General features: G+C 39.2%; 1 protein-coding gene across 4 annotated transcripts in view; it reads left to right on the top strand.

Moving 5' to 3' along the window:
• creb5b (cAMP responsive element binding protein 5b) overlaps nucleotides 1-19,082 on the top strand; it is a 72,554-nt gene that overhangs the window by 41,100 nt on the left and 12,372 nt on the right. For all 4 annotated transcript variants that reach the window (XM_077574901.1, XM_077574900.1, XM_077574902.1 and 1 more), the window contains exon 7: nucleotides 3,086-3,196. In XM_077574901.1, coding sequence (XP_077431027.1) covers nucleotides 3,086-3,196 — 111 coding nt within the window. The remainder of the gene's footprint in view (nucleotides 1-3,085; nucleotides 3,197-19,082) is intronic.

The raw sequence follows: 19,082 nt of genomic DNA, 5'->3' as shown, positions 1-19,082 counted from the left end.
GGCTGGATTTTGCTGCTTAACTCATATTCCACTAACGCAATACTGGATAGAACATATTATTGTCCCAAAAATGTTTTGGGTTGACTTTCTCTTTAAATGACATTAAAAAGCTTTAAATACAATGTCCATTAAAATGTATACAATGCAATTGCTCTGAATTTGAAAAAAAATATGTACTGTACCTGTCTCCTACGTCCAACACTGATGCCATCTTGTGGCAGAAAATAGCCTCAAAACAAATCTATGACTCAAAGATACAAACAGGTAACCGTATCTATTCACCTTTATGTGAAAAGTATGAAAAACTTGAAAAATCGTACATTTAGTTTAGATACGACTTAATGAGCAATTGACAGTGGCAATTGATTCCTGTTGAATGATTGTCTGTTAGCTAGTGAATCAGTGCATGCGATGAATGTGACAAATGCCAATAAATAGTCAAGAAAAGCCATTATCTTGTAAATTAAAATCAGCTAAATGTTGCATACAGTCCTGCTCACCATTATTGGCACCCGTGAAGGTAAAGTAAATAATGTGGAATATCTTCTGAAAAAAAGTACATTAATTTTTTTATGGAGAACTTGTGTTTTATCTAAAAGACCAAATGATTAAAAAAAAAAAATTAAACGATAAACAAAGGGTGTAAAAAATAGAAAACTTAAAACGTCCTCTGTCACAAGTATTGGTACCCTTTCTTGTAAATCAGTATGGAAACACTCACCTTTGGTAAATCACAAATGAGAATTCCCTGTTCTTAATGGTCTGGCTATAAGAAGAAACGTTTGGAAGCTGTCGTCACTGCTAAAAGGTGTGCACCCAAATATCAAAGAGGGGTGCCATTATTGCTACACGTGGATTGGACATCCAATTAAAAGGTCCTGATGATATAAATTTGGTACATTCCCATTCATTTCCGAATATATTGTAGAGATCATGCAAAAAAAAATGAATGGTTGCCAATAACAGTGAGCAGGAAAATCAACAATGACTACTTAGCCAACAAGTTATCTAGCTTCGCCAATGCCTATAAATTGCTCCTTTCTTAGTCAGTTACAGTACATGAATTTGATGTGGAAGAATATCTTATAACACATTGGGATAGATAAGAACTGAGTTTGAGTTCCGAGCAAGCCAAAAATCTCCACCCCCCCCCCTTCCCCTCAAACTCCAACATCTTGTCAAAAGAGTGGAAGTTGTTGTAGCTGTAAAAGGTAGACCGACTCCATATTTTCTTTCGTTGTCACTTCCCGCATGACCAGGTGTCTCAATACTTTTGTCCATTTATTTCATGTTCACATTGTAACACAAGACAGCCCATGTTTATGGTACGAGAAGAAAAAAAAAGCTCCCATGTTTATTAAATTAAGAGTTAAGCCATTTTGGGGAAGATTGACGGTTCAGGAAAGGGGTGCAGGTTCGGGTGATATTTTTACACAAAACACACTTAGTGCAATTAAGGCTGTGTGTCAGGTTCTAGTCCGCCATTCTCTGTGGCTGAAGTGTATGAGGGGGGCTTTTCCCCTCGGAGGCCACCCCACCACTAACACCACCACCCAGAGTTAGCAGCTGTGAAGTTGCAGCAGCTCGCTGATGCGCGTTTATGCATGCACGCACTCACACAAAGGCGCCTTCTTTCCTGTACGCTCGTTACTCGCTCAGCTGATTTCCACACACGACCAGGCAGACCGGCATTGGCATTATAATTACAGCAAACTCACATCAATACAATTTCTCAACTAGAGGGGCCCAAAGTTAATTCTCTCCACACAACTACACAGTAAATTTAACTCTACACTATAAAAAAAAAAAAAGACTTGAAAAAACCTAGTAAAGTTTTTTCACTCAGAAATTCTGCGTGCATTTTACAAGGAGAGTTTTGAGTGCATTTTACCAGTTTATTTAAAAAGACAAGGCTACTCAAGGGTTGAGGAACATACCCACAACCTTCATGTTAGGGCACAGCCACTCTACCACCTGAGCCATGTCGCTCCTTCTGCGTGTAGAATCCTCGTACCTCTGAGAGCATTTTGATCTCATTTTGGACACAACAGCAATGCAGTACACTCTAAAAATTGTTGGGTCAAAAGTAACCCAATTATGCATCAAAAATGGACCGATCCACTTTGTGGGTCAATTTGACCCAACTTTTTGGGTTGTTTTATACAAAATGACCCAAATTTTTGACCCAAGTAAAGGATTTGTTCGGAGTTGTTTTACAATAAAAGACCAATTTCTTGACTCAAAGTTGGGTGAAATTGACCCAAGTAGAGGATCGATTCATTTTTGACCCATAGTTGGATGGGTTATTTTTGACCCAACTGTTTTTAGAGCGTATAATGGCAAACAAGAGTGGCATAGCACAGGTGGTAGCGTGGCTTTCTCCCAAGCTGAAGGTCATGTTTGTTCTTCAATAAGAGTAACTTTTTTTTTTTAATAAACTGGTAAAATGTACTCAATGCTCTCCGTGTAAAACTTAGAATTTCAGAATGAAAAAACTTTACAAGGTTTCTTCCAAGCAACTCCCCATTTGTTTACAGTGTATTTAGTGTGGGACCAAATATACTGAGTTTTAGAGCAATATTTACGCTTAGAAGCGAGTAAAATAAAGAATTAAAGAAGAAAAGGCACTCAAGGGTTGAGGAACGAACTCACGACCGTCAGCTTGGGAGGCTGCCACTTTATCACCTGAGCTGTGCCCCTTCTACTGTTTGCTTATATCCAAAAGGAGAGTGAAAACATTGTTGACTTTTATTCTTTTTCAATTATTTTCTCTCTTCCAAGTAAATATGACTCTAAAACTGAGTCTATTTGGTCCCACTCTAAATAGAGTCAAATTTACTCTACAGAATTGACTGTGTATCAGCACGCACACACACACACCCCTGTTTTACCAGCTTCCTGTGTTAAGTCTCTCCATACCGGCTTCCTGTTTTGGGTCAAGCTCCTGTTATCATCACACAAAGCGGAGGGCAGCCTGTCATGTGAAATCACCCTCTCGTTGTCTCTCATCTCAGCCTTCTTGCCTCACACGTTTTGGCGAAATATTTGGGATCTATTGACTCACTGTTGCCGTTTGTGTTGTCAGATGGAGAGACAAATGTCGATGGGCACCAACATGATGGCTATGCAAGGTCCCGCCCACAGCAGCCCCTGTTCCTCCGCGCACATTCCCTCCATGCACTCAGAGGCCAAACTGGTGAGTACTGTATATGCGTACGTACACATTTATGAGCGCATACGCTTAAAAGCGTGGCAGCTTTCTTTTCCACTGGGCTCTGCCAAGCACGGCCCCGTTCGTTCGCTTAGGCCTGTGTGGATGTCATCATTTGGTGTGTAATCAAAGCTGCGTCTCAACCTGCCAGCAAAGCGCTCGGGAGTGGAATAAAGGGCTCTTTATGCAGTTGTGGCACAGCTGCCCATTGATGTATATCTTGATGTACAGAACATGTTGTGGAGCTCCTGCAACTTGTTAGCACTAGTTTCACAAATTCACATGATGTCATGTTTCGCAAAGGGAGCAGTTAGAGAGAGACACAAAATTATAAATACTGTAATTCATTTGCATACAGTTTAAATATAGCATTAGTCACAACACCATCCCGCCAATGGACATCTGAAATTTGGTGTCAGGAAAAAAATGTGTTCTAAGTGTAGTTTATAGACGCTATTGTTCATGAACAGACGTTAAATCATCACATTTGTGAAATAATGGCTTGAGTTAGTTTGTCATTTTCTCTCTCTCCAGAAAATGAAATTCTGACTATACATTATTCATGAGTAAATAATAATAATAATAATAATAATAATAATAATAATAATAATAATAATAATAATAATAATAATAATAATAATTATTATTATTATTATTATTATTATTATTATTATTATTATTATTATTATTATTATTATTATTAAGAAGACATAAGCCATTATTTTAGCAAGGTAATAAAATGATTTATTGCCGAGGCCAAAACAGCAGCACCAACTCTGTGTAGTATTAAAGATGATCTTATATTATGGCGAAGTGCATCTTTTCCGGTGATTAGTATGTGTGCGCCCGTGTTTATGTTGCAATTGTTTATTACTGATAATTACAACCCCACCAGGCCCCGCCTCTTAAAACCACATGTTTACACACATGCATTCTAATAAATAGAGTACTTTCTATCTATATGCATGATAGCATTAGCATTATCACTATATATTATAGCATTTTAAATATGGGAGGAGTTTGTTTATGGCCTTTCTATATTGCAGCTTTTCACAAATTGCATGTGGTTCTGGAATTTAGCCCCAGTTGATTATTATTATTCTCCATTGGTGCCTCCCAAATCTCTAGTTTAGTAAATAATCTCCCCCGGACTCGCCACTATGTAATGACTGTGCTAATTTTGCTCTACCATGATGGTCAGCCAACATTTTGTTCTGAAGTGACAATGAAAATGGGAACTTCTCCACAAAAACGGCAAATGTCCCAACTTGGAAATATGAGTAATGGAAAGCGTGCTTGGAAATGGCCGCTGACGCCTGACTTTGCTGGAAGAGATGGAGTGGACGGAGCGAGGAGAGAGCGAATGGGCGAGAGAGAGGAGTAGTAGAGGTCATTAGAAGAGTTATTGCTCTGATAGAGGAGCGCAGGAGCATTCCCAGGGCATTTAATTCTCCCTCTTCCTCCTGCTCTTTCAAGATTGATCGTCTTTGTGGTCTTTTGAATCTCCTCAACGGTTCCTATGGTAACATAGCGGGGTAACACAATATTGGTGTATTAGGCTTATCTCTCCTCTGGCTGTCATCCAGACACATCTTACTCGTTTTTGTACTCCTCCTATCTTTGTAATTGAATTGTAAATGCTCCATTGGGCCTTCCATAAACATATGCAGTCACTAAGTGGCTACAGGCCACCGCTTTAGTCTGCCATCCAGACGCAAGGCACCCAAAAAAAAAAAAAAGCGGATCACTCCAGATTCTCTTCCCTGATGTCGGAACACAACTGATGGATTTTCGTGATTACAGGACGGAAGAATTGGGTGCCAATTATGTTATCGAGGACGCAATCTTTAGTATGCTTTTCATAAGGAAAAGAAGGAGTTAAAATTCCATAATATCCGCACCCGGGCCCGGTCGATAAATACGGCTTCGCTATCGGATAACTGGTCCGTGATCAGGCCCATGTGTCCCCTGCGACGTTCTCGATCCGGCTCTAATCGCATTACCCCGACCATGTTGACGTTCCGCCAATGGGAAATCTCCACACTGTAATCCCACACCCACGAGGCATGGACCCGGGTGCACTCTCTCCCACCAAAGTTTACATTATTAGAGCAGGGAAGGGGATTGAGTGGGACTTTGATAGACATGAGGGAAATATATAGACAGGGAGTTGAAAAGTGAGAGACATTGATATTCCGAGGGACCAAACACAGGGAAATTGCTATAATTCTCCACTTGAAAGGACTCGTTTTATGTGCTTGTTTGATATTTTGCGGTAACTGGAGGCCCCTGTTTCAAATTTAACCCTCCCCTGTCAGAGAAAGCACACTGAGCTTGGGGGGCTAATGAAGGCTAATTGATTTTGCGGTGGGCCAGAGCAGCAGGGAGGCCTGTCTCTGGTGTAAATAGTTAATGAGCCAAAGGACTGCTGTGGCCCCTTGGGGACTCGTATCGCGCCCGAAGCTCTCTGTTTGTGCTCTGCGGGCCAGAGACGATATCACTGCATCAGTGTCCATATTTGTTCTCTTCTATCTGCCTTTTTCCCCCCATTAAGTCACCAACGTTTAGTCAGGAGTGTCCAACTTTTTGTACAGAAAAATGGAAGGATGCAAGAGAAATTTGAATTTCATCTATGAAGCACACTGAAATCAATCAATCAAGCAATTATATGCCGTTTAGATTTTCTAGTCGTTTTTGAAAAACTGCTACAGAACAGCTTTCGGTTTAAAGTGATGAGGAAAATTGTATCAGATTTTCACCATTTTCGGGTGACCTCGGCCCTGTATGCCTCCAGACTAGATCAACCACTGCACTGAACAGCGAGCAAATTTCACCTCCATTATCAGAACCAAAACAAAAGTAAACTTTACTAAGATTGCTTAGCATCATTAACGTTCGGACTTTGACACAGAGCTAGGTGCTTCCAAATGCATTGCATTAAATTCTACACACTGTCTCTTTAAAAAAAAAATGCTATATTGGGAAACATAAGTCTCTCTTTAAAAATTATCTGTCATTATTTTTTGGGGTGGAAACTGTGTATGTATGAAATGGTATGTATCAAAAGTATTAGTGGCATCGGTACTTGGTATCGGTGCCATTGACTACTCAAGCGTTGAGTAATCGTACTAGTATCAGTCTGCAAAGAGCCGTATCGGTTTATTTATTTATTTATTTATTAAGATATGACTTATGATCTGACTCGGGGCTGTAGATGAAAAATAGGCTTCAGGCTAATTCTGGCATATTTACTGTACCTGATAAAACTAAATAAAAATAAATAAATAAATGAAAGTGAAAGAAACAGTTTTTGCTTTTAAAATTGAATCTTTTTTTCATCACAGTTTGAAGAGAAATTGTTTTATTATTTTATTCGCAAATACTTTATTTGTGTCTTTGCATATGTAGAAAAGCTCTGTAGTATATCAACTAATTTATTCGTAGTAGTGGCACCTATTTTTGTTGACACCCATATTAGCCATTTTTAGTATAGGCCACGGACCGATGAACAATGCAAGGCGGGCCACAGATGGCCCCCGAGGCGTAGTTTGGACACCTCTGTTTGAAGTGGTACTGCCAAACCCGACGATGTCATAACCGACTTGTATGTTTTCTGTCTTTGCTTTCCGTTGTCTGGGAGTGCTCGCTGAGATTGGAGTGTTTTTATTAGTTTTGCTACAAGTGATTTTTGTGTGGAGCGCCGGGTGCTGGCGGTGCCGGGTGTGGTTGTGTTCTGTTCTGTCGTGGTCTAGGGAACAGAACGGTGCGTGTTGTGGGCTAGAGGTTGTGGGATAGCTGACCTTCATAGTGTGAAGGAAATCGGGCCGAGGCCAAGTTCCACAGCGTGCCGGCCAATGCATTACATCAGCGTTCAGAGCCGGCTCTCCACAGGGCCTCGTGAGCACTCACTCACACATGCACACGCAGTCTGGTCCAGATCGGTTTCATCATCTCCGCACAATAACAAACACACGCACACACAGGCAGGCAGGTAAATGTGCGCTGAGCTTGTATACACACTCGTGAGCTATTTTTTTCTGCTCCGATTCCTTTATCGTGTTTGTTCCAAATGGTGTAAATGTTTTCAGACATTTCTAAATGTAGCCAGTTTCAATCACGCTAGTTAGTTTCTATCATGGTTAGTCGATCTCATTGCGTTTTTATTTAGTCGACTATAAATCTAGCATTTTAGCCTTTAGCCAAGGTTTTAGTTTAGTTTTAGTCAGGACAGTCAACCCTGAATATTTTTTTTGTCAGCAGATTATGTTGAATATTTCTGATCCAAAACTATTTCACATAAGGTTTTCTCTCAATCTTTTTGATGAAAAACAACTTCACACACAATTACAGTATATCAACAAGTGGCTACTATGGCTCCATGCTACGAGCTAATAAATTAGCCAGCATTAGTTAGCGATCGGATTAACATTATTGTTGGAACGTTATAGCCATTGGATTAATGTTAAAGCTATAATTCACTCTTTTTTGTTTTAACCTTTCACCCTAAATCCACCTTTTGTCTGTCCCATGTGTTTGTGCATGTTGCACTCGCTAGCTGCAGATTTGAAAGGGGGTGTGTCCACTGATCCGAATATATGACTGGATAGCTGATAAGTCGTGAGGCTACCATATTGCTCCTCCCAAAAAAAAAAAAATCGGAAATGGAGAACATTTGAAACAGTACTTAGTAGAAACAGCATGATTTATGATGTTTTAAATTTGTTAGATAAACAAGACGATTTCAGACATTTTGCAACTTGTCTTAAATACATGTTTAAATGATATGCTTAATGATGTTTACAGGAGGAAACCTGTATATTTTTATTGAAGAATTATAACTGTAATTCAACAAACGATGCCAAATCTACTGTTGGGGTCTAAGGAACTGAGCGATAAAAGAAAAAGGGGGTCTTCAAAGCAGCACATACCGTCCACTTGTTATTTTTATTTTTTATTTTTTACTTGTTAAAAAATAGTGACCTCCCCGCCCCCCGGCCCAATACTAACTTTCTAGAAGCTGTATATGTCTAATCTGTATGTATACTGTATAGTTTATACAGAGGTCTGCTCGCAAGATAGGAGGAGCAAGATGGCCGCCCTGTGACTTCAACGGCTTGCACGGGCGTGTATGGGCTATCCAGTCACATATTTAGATCAGTGGGTGTGTCACATGACAGTGTCATGTGACAGATTAGCAGGCAGGAATTTACAAAATTATATAATTTTCGCCTTGTCTTTGTTACTGAACTAAAATATCCATAGATTTTAGTCTAGTTTTTGTTAAGTGAAGTACATTTTCGTCTCGTGTTCATTAGTTGATGAAAATGCATACTGATTTAGTCCCACTTATTGTTTATCAATGAAGGTTTTAGTCTAGTCTAGTCTCGTTTTCGTCCAGTGAAAAATGTGTGTTGAAAAAAATATTTGTGTTTAGTTTTCTTTAACAAAATGAACACTAGTTCCGAACAACATGAGCGAGTGCCACGTGAATGCGACATGACTCAGCTCATGTCAGCACATCCATTTCCAAATTTTTTATTTTTTTTTGTGTTCCTTTCAAATGATTTCTCCATCCAACTTTCCTGCCAATTTCAGGCAGCCAAGTTATTTTTTTTTATGTTTGAAAAATGTGTTATTTATTAGCTTCCAATTAAATATTGTTTATTTTGCTGCTAAGGACAATAGATGTGTGACTAAGCATCAAGCTAGGCGCTGAGCTTTTAACGAAGTAAACAATACTATACGTTGCTTCACTGCAGCGCTCTCGACTGTGGAGCTGGCACACGACGGGTAGATGACATAATCGCTGGCATGTTCTAAATGTGCTCCTTTTTACTCCACGGAGGGGGTGGGGGGGGGGGGGACTTTTAAAGAGATATTTCATAGTACACAGGAGGACCTATAATAAAAAGGTTTCTACCAGACTAAAGTAGCTTTTTACATTTCATTTACACAGCAGTGTTGGCATCAAGGTGAGTTTTACACTAATGAAGTATGAGGACATTTCATAAATGTTCTGTGGCAAAATACAGCATGTGTTTATGCGTCACCCTTAATACATTTTACACACTTATAATTGTTTTAGGACGAAATCATTTGCTTTCATTTCAACAATTATAGCGCATGCTTGCTTTTGTTAGCACCGTTGTGGAGCACTTCGGGCTAAGCTTCTTGTTGCAAGGCACAGCGCGCGCGCACACCATACAAGTGGAACTCCAGGTTTTGTAAGCAACATCTGTATGAACGGCAACATTGTCAGGGCGTGATGTCATCGGAGAGGGACGGTGAACTAAGAGCGCAGCTGAAATTGCAGGCAGAGCTACAGTGAACGTGTATTGTATATATTTGTGTCAGTGTGTGTGTACCACGTGCGCAAAAATGACTCACACTCATTCCACCGGCCCTGGCAGTCCTTGGGAGTCAAAACACATTTGTGGATGAAACATGTTACAGATGATGAATATACAATTGTTTCTTTCACAAGTGAGGTGAGTGGAGTCAGAGTGAGGAGCTGTGAGTTTATCAGTGTTGGACGCAGACCAAGTAGGGGGGCCCCTTCTCACACTGATCACACTGTGTTGTTGTTGTTTTTTTCTGACCCAGAGACATACTGTCTCTTGGACTGTTGTCTTTATGATGGCGTGACACTCGTTGAGTAGATCTTGGTGGCAATGTGCACAATCACCATCGGGGAACCGCTGAAGTCATTGACAATTAATTTTCTCCGTAGAAAAGAATGGAAAGAATCTTTGGGAAAAAAAAGAGATTGGAAATAATCTTTTCCAAGATTTGCATCATAACATAAAACTGTACTGGCAAAAGTTTAACATTTTAATTGGGGTCATAACTTCACTAAGTACATTTTGATTAGGTAATTACAGAAAAAATTGTTAGCCAAGAAGAAAAGAAAAAAGACAAATTCAACGAGAATCCAGTTGCCTCGATTCAACCTTTGTAAATTAATGATGTGGATGACTCAGAGGGCCCTATTTTCACGTCTAGTGTAAGTCTAACTGCACATGGGTGGAGTTTTCTTTCTGTCTTTTTTTTTTTTTGTATTTTCCATAGTGCACCGCTCTGGGATGGAACATAGCCAACTCCTGGCCAATCGAAGTGGCTCCCCTCATTCCCATTAAAATTAGGGCTTTAGTGGGGTTTCCATCCACCCATTTTTATTCGAATTGTCAAGAAATGCACAAATAAAAGTGAATGGAAACGCTAACAATTCAAAAAAGGGCCCCAAAAAGTTTTTACGCATGGAGGGTGTGGATTTTGAAGCGTATCGAAAAAAGCAAAATGCGAATTTTGGCTATGAAAACAGGTTTTGCAAATAACCGCTGGCAAGACCGGATACACGTCGATATTACGTCACACGTACGTTTGTACTCACAAAGCAATGGCAGACAATAAAGTAAGGTATGTCTGGGGGGACGACAAAACAGAAATCTTTTTGGAATTAATTAAAGAAGCGAATATTAATGCGATTTTAGATGGAAAACAGCAAAGAAACCCAACAGTTTGTCAAGTATTACAAACGCAAACTCATATGATGTCATTGCACGGCGCTGCCACTTCCTGTTTTTCTTCTTCTTTGAAATTAATGGTGGATCACGTCTCTATGGTGTATACCGCCACCTACAGCGGCGGAGCCCCCTCTCAATATTTGCAAAAGAAGAACAGATGGAAATGGGAATAAGTCGCAAATTTTTTAAAAACAATTCTAAACAATTGGATGGGAACCTGACTTGTGAAAGCGCACACAGTGCTTGATAATGGGGAGTACTATTAAAGGATTTTTAATAAATATTAGTTAAATTAATTGATTCCTACGATGTTGTTATATTTCTGAATGAAATACGATGATATCCATCCTGCCAAATCTGTCTTCTTGCCCCTTGTTCAAATCCAACAAAATTGCGTTACACCACCCGCGCCACAAGTTGGACCTGCTTTTTGCGAGTCTCAAATCTAGTCTATATTTTGTCATCAAATTGCCAGATGCACTGGGGGTGTGGGGGGGCACCTCTCTCTGCCGGAATGCTCAGCGAGGCACAACATGGTCCCAAACACGGCAAAGTAAACTTGCCCCGGCACGAAAAAGACAATGCGCTCGTTTTTACACCAAGCGCACAGGTGCATTAAAATATTAATATATTATTAAAAATATATAATATTAAAAATATAAAAATTATAAAATAAAAACATTTAATAAATATATAATATTAAAAATCCACAAAAATATAGCCCAGAGTTTACAGTGGAATAAAGAATAAAACACACTTTTTAGCAAACATTTTGGTGTTTTTTACTAATCCATTCACTGCCATAAATTCATTAAAAAAAAAAAGATTATTAAAAATTAAGGGCAAGAGGCGATTACATTTTTTAATTGTAATTAATCGCATGACTTCACTAGTTAACTCACAATTAATCACAAATTTTACATCTGTTCTAAATGTACAATAAAACAATTCTAGGTTTTCATACTCTTGTTAACAAAAGTGGGGGGGGGGAATGTTAAACTAATATAAATAGTTCAAATGAATTTGTGACGTTTATAGCCATCAATCAACGCAGTGCTTCTCAATTATTTTTTTGTTGGGCCCCCCCAGGAAGAAAAAAATATTTTGCGCCTCTCCAACTCTCCACCGTAACTACAAAATACAATCATATATTATTTATCTATAAAATTGTTGCAGAAACCGCTGCAGAGGAGCTAATACTCCTTGCACAGTCTCTGACAATGAGAGCATCACTGCCATCTACTGTAATGGATGTGCAATTACACTTTTTTTCTAGTCGAGAGAAGGGGGAAAAAAAGAGTTCCCTGGGGTTACATGTGCCCCCGCCCCAAGGCCTTGCACCATGCTCCTCTGTTTGAGAAGGACTGATAACAGTATGCATTAAAAATTGCCTTTAATCACAGTTTTTTTTTTAAATCTGTCCTCCAGGTGACCCAGAACTTTTCTCTGTGGCTTCATTCCTTGGATACTGATAACACTCTTACACTCAATGTTTCATTTTATATCAAAGTTTTGGTCTGTTTACTTTAATCAAACAGATTTATTTTAGAATGTTTATTTGTATGCACATTTTTACAGAATATTTTGGCCATTTCTGACTCAACATAATTCAGCATGATTGGAAAAAGCAAATATGTTGCACTTGGAATGCGATTTGATAGCTGTACAGTTTGTGTGGTGGTTGATGTGTAGATGGGAGCGACTGTGTTGCATCTGCTCATCTTCGGATGACTCCATGTTGTTTTTGCCGTGCTGACGCGAAGGCCATTTGGTCACGGTCCAGGGCCTGTGAATGGGACGGGCTCGCCTGGGTAAACCAGCTGCCATCGCCCCATGGACGGCTCCACTGTCAATGAAGCCAACACACAGCCCCACCCAAAAGACCCCAGATACCAACCGTTGAACGAGTTATTCCCTGGACTGCACAATAAGACCTCACACACTAGAGAGGTGATTGGATTAAGACTGTTGGGTCAGAGATTTCACTCAGATTACATTCAAGTCAATATTGACGACTTTGGTCAATATCTGATCTCCTTGGACACCAGGAGATCTCATTTGGTCCCACTTTATTTTCCTTTCCTCCAATTTCTCTCCACAGAACAGAGATGAAATTTAATAAAAGCCTCCCTTTTGTGTTCCTTTTCTTTCAAAGGACAATGGCTTGCCTTGGTCTTTAACTGGCTATGAAAGCAATCTTATGATCCATTAAGACATTCTATATGTTAGTGTGTATTATTATTATTATTATTTTAAACAAAGTGTTCAACTTTGTCAGCCACATTTATTTTTGGGCCTTCTGTTGAGTTTAGCGGTTGTAGCGGTGAGCCGAAAATGCTTGTTGAGAGCTCTGCTTTACATGAGCGGGAACAGACTGTAGTCAGAATGTCATCCATTAAGTTGACAGGGCGGAGAAGCAGCTAAGAGTATGAGCGCATGCTTTGGATCACACTCCTCGGCTGGGTGTGCGTCTCGCCGTCCCCCGTCCCCGTTCGTCCGGGCGTCTGGCCTTGTTTGTGTCCATGCCGCCGCCAGAGGTGGGTTCAGTCCGACCCGGCTCTTATGCACTTGGCCCGGGACCCGAGAGAGGGGGCGAGCTCTCCCATCAGACTGTCTGCCTCGCTGTTCCCTGAGGAAATCAGTTTAACAGTCCCCAGCTCTTGGCAAGCACGGGGAGAAAAAAAAAGGGGGGGGGTGAATGAGAGAGGGGGGGTTGGAGGGTTAGTGCCTCTCTGGGCGACAGGGAAATCTAATAAAAGTGAACTAATGGGGGGTGTGGAGTTGAAGGGGACAGAGAGTGGGTTCTGCAGGCAGGCACGTAGCGGGTAGTGAGTGGATTTACATCCTCTTAGCGCTTGGCAAAACTACACAGACAGACCGCTGCTTTTAAATTGCAGATGTTCAACCATGTTGGGTTGGAAGTTCGGGGAAGAGGAATCCCACACAAAATATTGTCGGAGAAGTTATGACAATGAAGGATGATGCAACAAATGATGCTCTTCACATCAAATGTGACCGCTGGAAGTTGTGCTGGCTGAATGGATCTGCGTCGGCGCTGCGGTTGACTTCCGAGTTGTTCCAATTCCAAAACAATTGTTCCCATAGGGAAATTGAATACAGTAATACCAAGTTCAAACTGTTGCCATGAGTAATCCTTATTAGACGTATAGGCAATGTTTAACTTTTCCGTTAACGAGATTGAATGAAAACGAGAATTCTTTAATTATTTTTTTTACGAAAACTAACTAAGTCCGTTTTACATTAATAAAACTCCAAAACTATAACTAACTGAAACTATATTTTACACTCATAAAATGAACTAAAACTAATTATCATTTTTGTGAAAATTTCTTTAACTTTCATCATTGTCAGTGAATTTATTACGTGAGCTTTTGGGGTTTATTTTAAATTTATTTTATTTTGGTATTACTGTACAGCCGGCAAGAACAAAGAAGGTTGAACAGTTGTTTGGAAATTACAGCTTTCTTTATTTTTATTTATCTTGCACTAGACAACCACTCCAAATGCAGTACAGGTATATGGCAAAACTAAAATTAATACTAAAACTAATTTAAAAAAATAAACTAAAACAAAGCATGCAAAAATACAAATTAATACATTTAAAAAAAGCAAAAAATATATATTAAAAAAAACAACAAATGTAACTAACTGAATTTTAACACATTAATCAAAATAAAAACTCACTATAATTTAGCATTTAAAACTTTTATAACCCTGTTTATGAGTGACCCGACTTGTTTTTCGAGATACGAACCATCGCTTATCTTATTTATTTTGTCTTGACTTGCAAACAACAATTGAAGTTATGACCCCTAAATGGCAGCATCTCAGCTGGTATTAAGAAAAAAAATCACAAGAAAATAAAAAATATTTAGATGCTCAAGTACTAAAGTCTCACATGGTCTGATGATTTGTTTGACCTTTGTGGCATGTTTTTCTGGAAAAATTTGTTTGAACTTTGAAATTTACTATTTTTTGGACATTTCCCGCTGAAGGCTCCGCTGTGTTTTTATGACTAGCTACCTCCTAATGATGCAGTGATGTGATCCCTGGCTAAATCTCTGGGAGCTGTTGTGTGGCGCCAGAGGGCCACTTGTAGCCAAATAATACCCACTTCTACTTTTAAGGCGTATAAAATTGCTCACCTTGACCTCACGGGGCTTGATTTAGCCCTCGCGGCCTCAGTACCAGTTCTGCACTTTCTCCATCTCGGGTTAATAGATATGAAGTCATTTGTCGAGTGGAAGCCCCGGCGTGTTCTTCGAAGGCGCCCAGAGCACTCACAAGACATCACTCAAAGCACCCCTGTGTCAAAGAGGAAGTGACCATTAATAAATAGCATTAATGGCCCATCACCTGCTCTCCCTGAAACCACATGAAAGAGAGAGGTCTAAAAAAGAGAAAGTAGAGAGATCAGGGGGCAAAGGCCTGAGAGTAGACTTACTCTGTGGACAAAAGATGGCTGAATGAATCTAGTTCAATAGTGATTTGGTCATAATCCAAAAATTTACCTTTTGGGATAAATTAAAGAAAAGCTAAATTTGATTATGCTTAATTTTTTGGGTTAATTTATTCCCATTCAAAATCACCTTTATTGGCCAATTATAATAAAACAACCTTTTAGCAAACTGATCATTTGGCATGAATGTCAATAATGTGCATTTTGTGCCCTTCTGCTTCACTTTCATTTCTTTCCTTGTTTTAAACTCATTCACTCCCAGCCATTTTCACTGAAGCAACCCCCTTTGCTCCTGACTGTTTTACTGGATTTTGACTGATTTTGCAAGGCCCACAGAATGTTGTCTTCTATTGCTATAAAAACATGGAACTTACCAAAAGAATGATTAGAGTCTCTTCTTTCATCAGATAAAAAAAATATTTCTATCTGTTTCCGTTTTGCAGCAATTAGCATTATAATATAGCTATGTTTCATCATTATATCACAGATCTGTTTAAAACAGTGGGGGAAAGAGCTTTTTGCAACATGGCCCTGGTTGATCTCTTATACTCTGCTGCCACCAGCTGGCCGTTTTTTTTATTAACTACCATTGCTTCAAGCATTCTGTTCAGTTCGGAGGCTGCATCAAAGCATTCTGTATCCTCTAGCATAAAAAAATAAAAATAAAAATAACAAAAAGCGTATAAATACGTCTTTGGGAGCATGGTAATATTTAAAATAGAACATATTTGTACGTTTTGGGGAGCAAATGAGTTAAGTGCTCCAGTTTAACTTGGTATGGGAAAATTTGTAACACCCTGTTGAATTTTGAAGTATCATACAGTTGTGCTTTGAGATAAGAGTGTAATTCATTCATGCTCATAGCTAACAATCCTTGCTCAAATTATCTTTCCCAAGTGCAATGAATTAAATAAACCTCTAAGCTTCAGTAATATTAGTAGTTCTTTTTTTTTTTTTTTAAGTTCAGTTTGTTGTGTTTGCCTCACCGCCCCCCATCTCCCTCCCCCCAAAAAACCTGAATAAATTCTGCACCCTGAAGCCTACAGGCTAACACCTGTGCTTATTTAATGACTGTTTTCTGTGGCTGCCATGTAGAAATGGACAGTACTGTGTGTGTTATTAGAGTAAAATGCATGTGGCGGCTCAGTTGTGGCACTGAGCACAGTCTGGCAAAATGCAACCATGTGTTAGTAGGCATCAAGAAAGCTGATGAAGGCGTTTTAGAATGCTTATCATCACTTTGCTTGCGTCCTGTAGTTGCGTCACTGTGGTTGTGGATGCAAATATTGAAGTAACTTTATGTTTGTTTCCACTTTTGGCTGAGCTGTAGTCATTTGTGAGATAAATGCGCCTGTAATATCACGGTAAGGGCTTCCTTATTGAAACTCTTTATGGAAAATTGGAATTTGCTTGTAATTATAGTCACATACAGACATTGCAAAAGTACTCAAGCTTTGTACTCAAATAAAAGTACCAATTCAAAATAAAAGTATTTTGCTGTAAGTTAAACAAATATTATAATTCAAAGCTTTGTAAGATGGTCAAATGTTCTGCCTGTAATATTTGTTGTAAATGTTGTTTTATTCATTATTGATTAATTAATTGGCTGATAAATTGGTTTGGAATCAATATTGGCCTAAAAAAAATCCTTATTGGTCATGCCCTAGTTATAGCTAACATTGATGCTAGTTGTGTGTTAGCATTAAGCATGTGTAATTTTAGGTGTTTTTGGTAAAATACTGAACGTGTAATTCTCTTAAATGAAGAGGAGTTGAGTCGAGTTGTTTCAGGTTTAGACTTCATTTGGGAATAGTAATGATAAAGAATTGTTCATTGTTGTTCTGTTGCATGTTGGCAAGTTTGCTGCCTCCATTTAATGCTCTGATTTTAAATGCAGCGAGTAAAATTAAAAGCTGTCAAACTAAATAAATAACATAAGTAACACAGAAATACCAGGGGGGGAAATCAACCTAAGTACATGGAAAAAAATAAATAAAATAATAATAATAATATTTCTGCATCTTTACTTGCCACAACTGGTCACATACAGACACACAGATGGTAAAAGTTTTTTTGTTTTTTTAAGAATCTTTTCCTGGTTGATTTTGTTACTCAGATTTTTTTATTTTTGGGGGGCTTTTTTCTTCTTCTATTGTGTGCTTCCATTGGGGGCGGTGTGGCTTAGGGGTAGAGTGGCCGTTTCCCAACCCAGAAATTGTGAGTTTAAACCCATGCCATTGTGACCACGTCGGAGTATCCTTGAGCAAGATACAGACCCCCACCCCCCACCCAGTTCCTCCTAATGCTGCATCATCCGTAGGTGAGCGAGTAGTCGAATGTAAATGCTTTGAGAGCCTTGTGAGGTGGAAAAGTGCTGTATCATTTTATCGTTGCCTGTACTGTACACTTTAGATTTATTTTATTAATGTAAAGTGTTTTGTAAATAAAATCTATTTTTTTTCTTTATTTTTTTTTATTTTATATATAATTATTTTTTGTTTTTTATTATTATTATTATTATTATTATTATTTTATTTTATTATTTTATATATATATATTTTTATTATTATTATTATTATTATTTTATTTTTATTTTTTTAATTTATTTTTTTATTTTATTTTTTAAATTTATTTTTATTTTTTTATTTTTTTATTTTTTTATTTTTTTTTATAGGTGCAGCAGCCTGTTGCCCTGCCCATCACCTTGTTGTTGATTGGCTGTTCGAAAATAATGCACAGTTCTTTTAATGGTAGTTACCATTCAGTTTGTCACCATCACCACTCGGCGTCTGTGCAACTAAGTTTGACCTGCATCTGGATTTTGGTGGCTTGCTAATTGAATTACTGAACCGATTGCACCACACCGCCAGCTGGACTTCTATCAAACACACCGATAAAAAAGCTGCCGCAATTGTGGGCTGATGCCGTGTTAGGAGGAGGCATCTGATCTCCCTTTCACTCTCTCACAGCCTGCGTTCACCTTCTCTACGTCCTATCATGGCGTCCATTGGCAAGCATCCCCCAGATGCGCATGACTGCCATTTTATGTTATTTCTTGCGATAACCTGACACGACTCTGAGACTTGCGCTTGTGTCTGATTGGTTTCCTCTTACAGGGGGCGGGGCTCACCTCCCTGGTGCTAAGTGACAAGTTGAAGGTTGAGGGAATGTGTTTTGTAAGGGCTGTCATCCTCAGAATTCATCCCGTGATAGGCGGACGATGTCCCCGTCGACACAGCTCAACATGATGGATGTCTGTAAGCCAATTGATATCGTTTTGTGTTTTAGCTGCATGGTCAATTTTCTCGTTGTTTGTGATTCTTCTTCACACTATTCCTTTCCATGTGTTACAAACTGTGGACAGCTGCAGGCCTGAGGCTGCATGCTGTGTGTTAGCGTGGCCTTTGTGGTATTTTAACTCGGGTGGTCACAACACCGAGGAGCTGTTCCCCCCTCTGAGAGTTGACCTGTTGCGGCTGCGGTCAAAACGGCTACCAGAGGCTGAATTTTAGGATGAAATTGGAATAGCGAAGGAAAAACAACATAAGTTCTGTGTGAGTATGTCAGGCATCTCTCATATGACAAACTGAAACTATACTCAGCCAAAACAGGCTTGACGAGGTCATCGTTTCACAATCCTGGTTTCTCTCAAATACAAGATTTGGGGATTGTGAGAAAAGTTCAAAATCAAAGTCAGAAAAGAATGCAGTAGTGGACTTCTGGTAAAAAGCTTTCCAGTCGTGGATGGTGTGAGAGAGGAGAGGGCGAGCTGATGGTGAGCTCCGGTCGCGTCTAAGTATTGTGATCCGGACCAGCTGGATGACGTTCCCTGTGGGAATCATGAATGTAGAGGTTGTTAAAAGATATG

This window comes from Vanacampus margaritifer, chromosome 9 (genome assembly GCF_051991255.1).
Source record: "Vanacampus margaritifer isolate UIUO_Vmar chromosome 9, RoL_Vmar_1.0, whole genome shotgun sequence".
Classification (NCBI taxonomy): domain Eukaryota; kingdom Metazoa; phylum Chordata; class Actinopteri; order Syngnathiformes; family Syngnathidae; genus Vanacampus; species Vanacampus margaritifer.
This window is presented reverse-complemented; position numbering and strand designations above follow the sequence as displayed.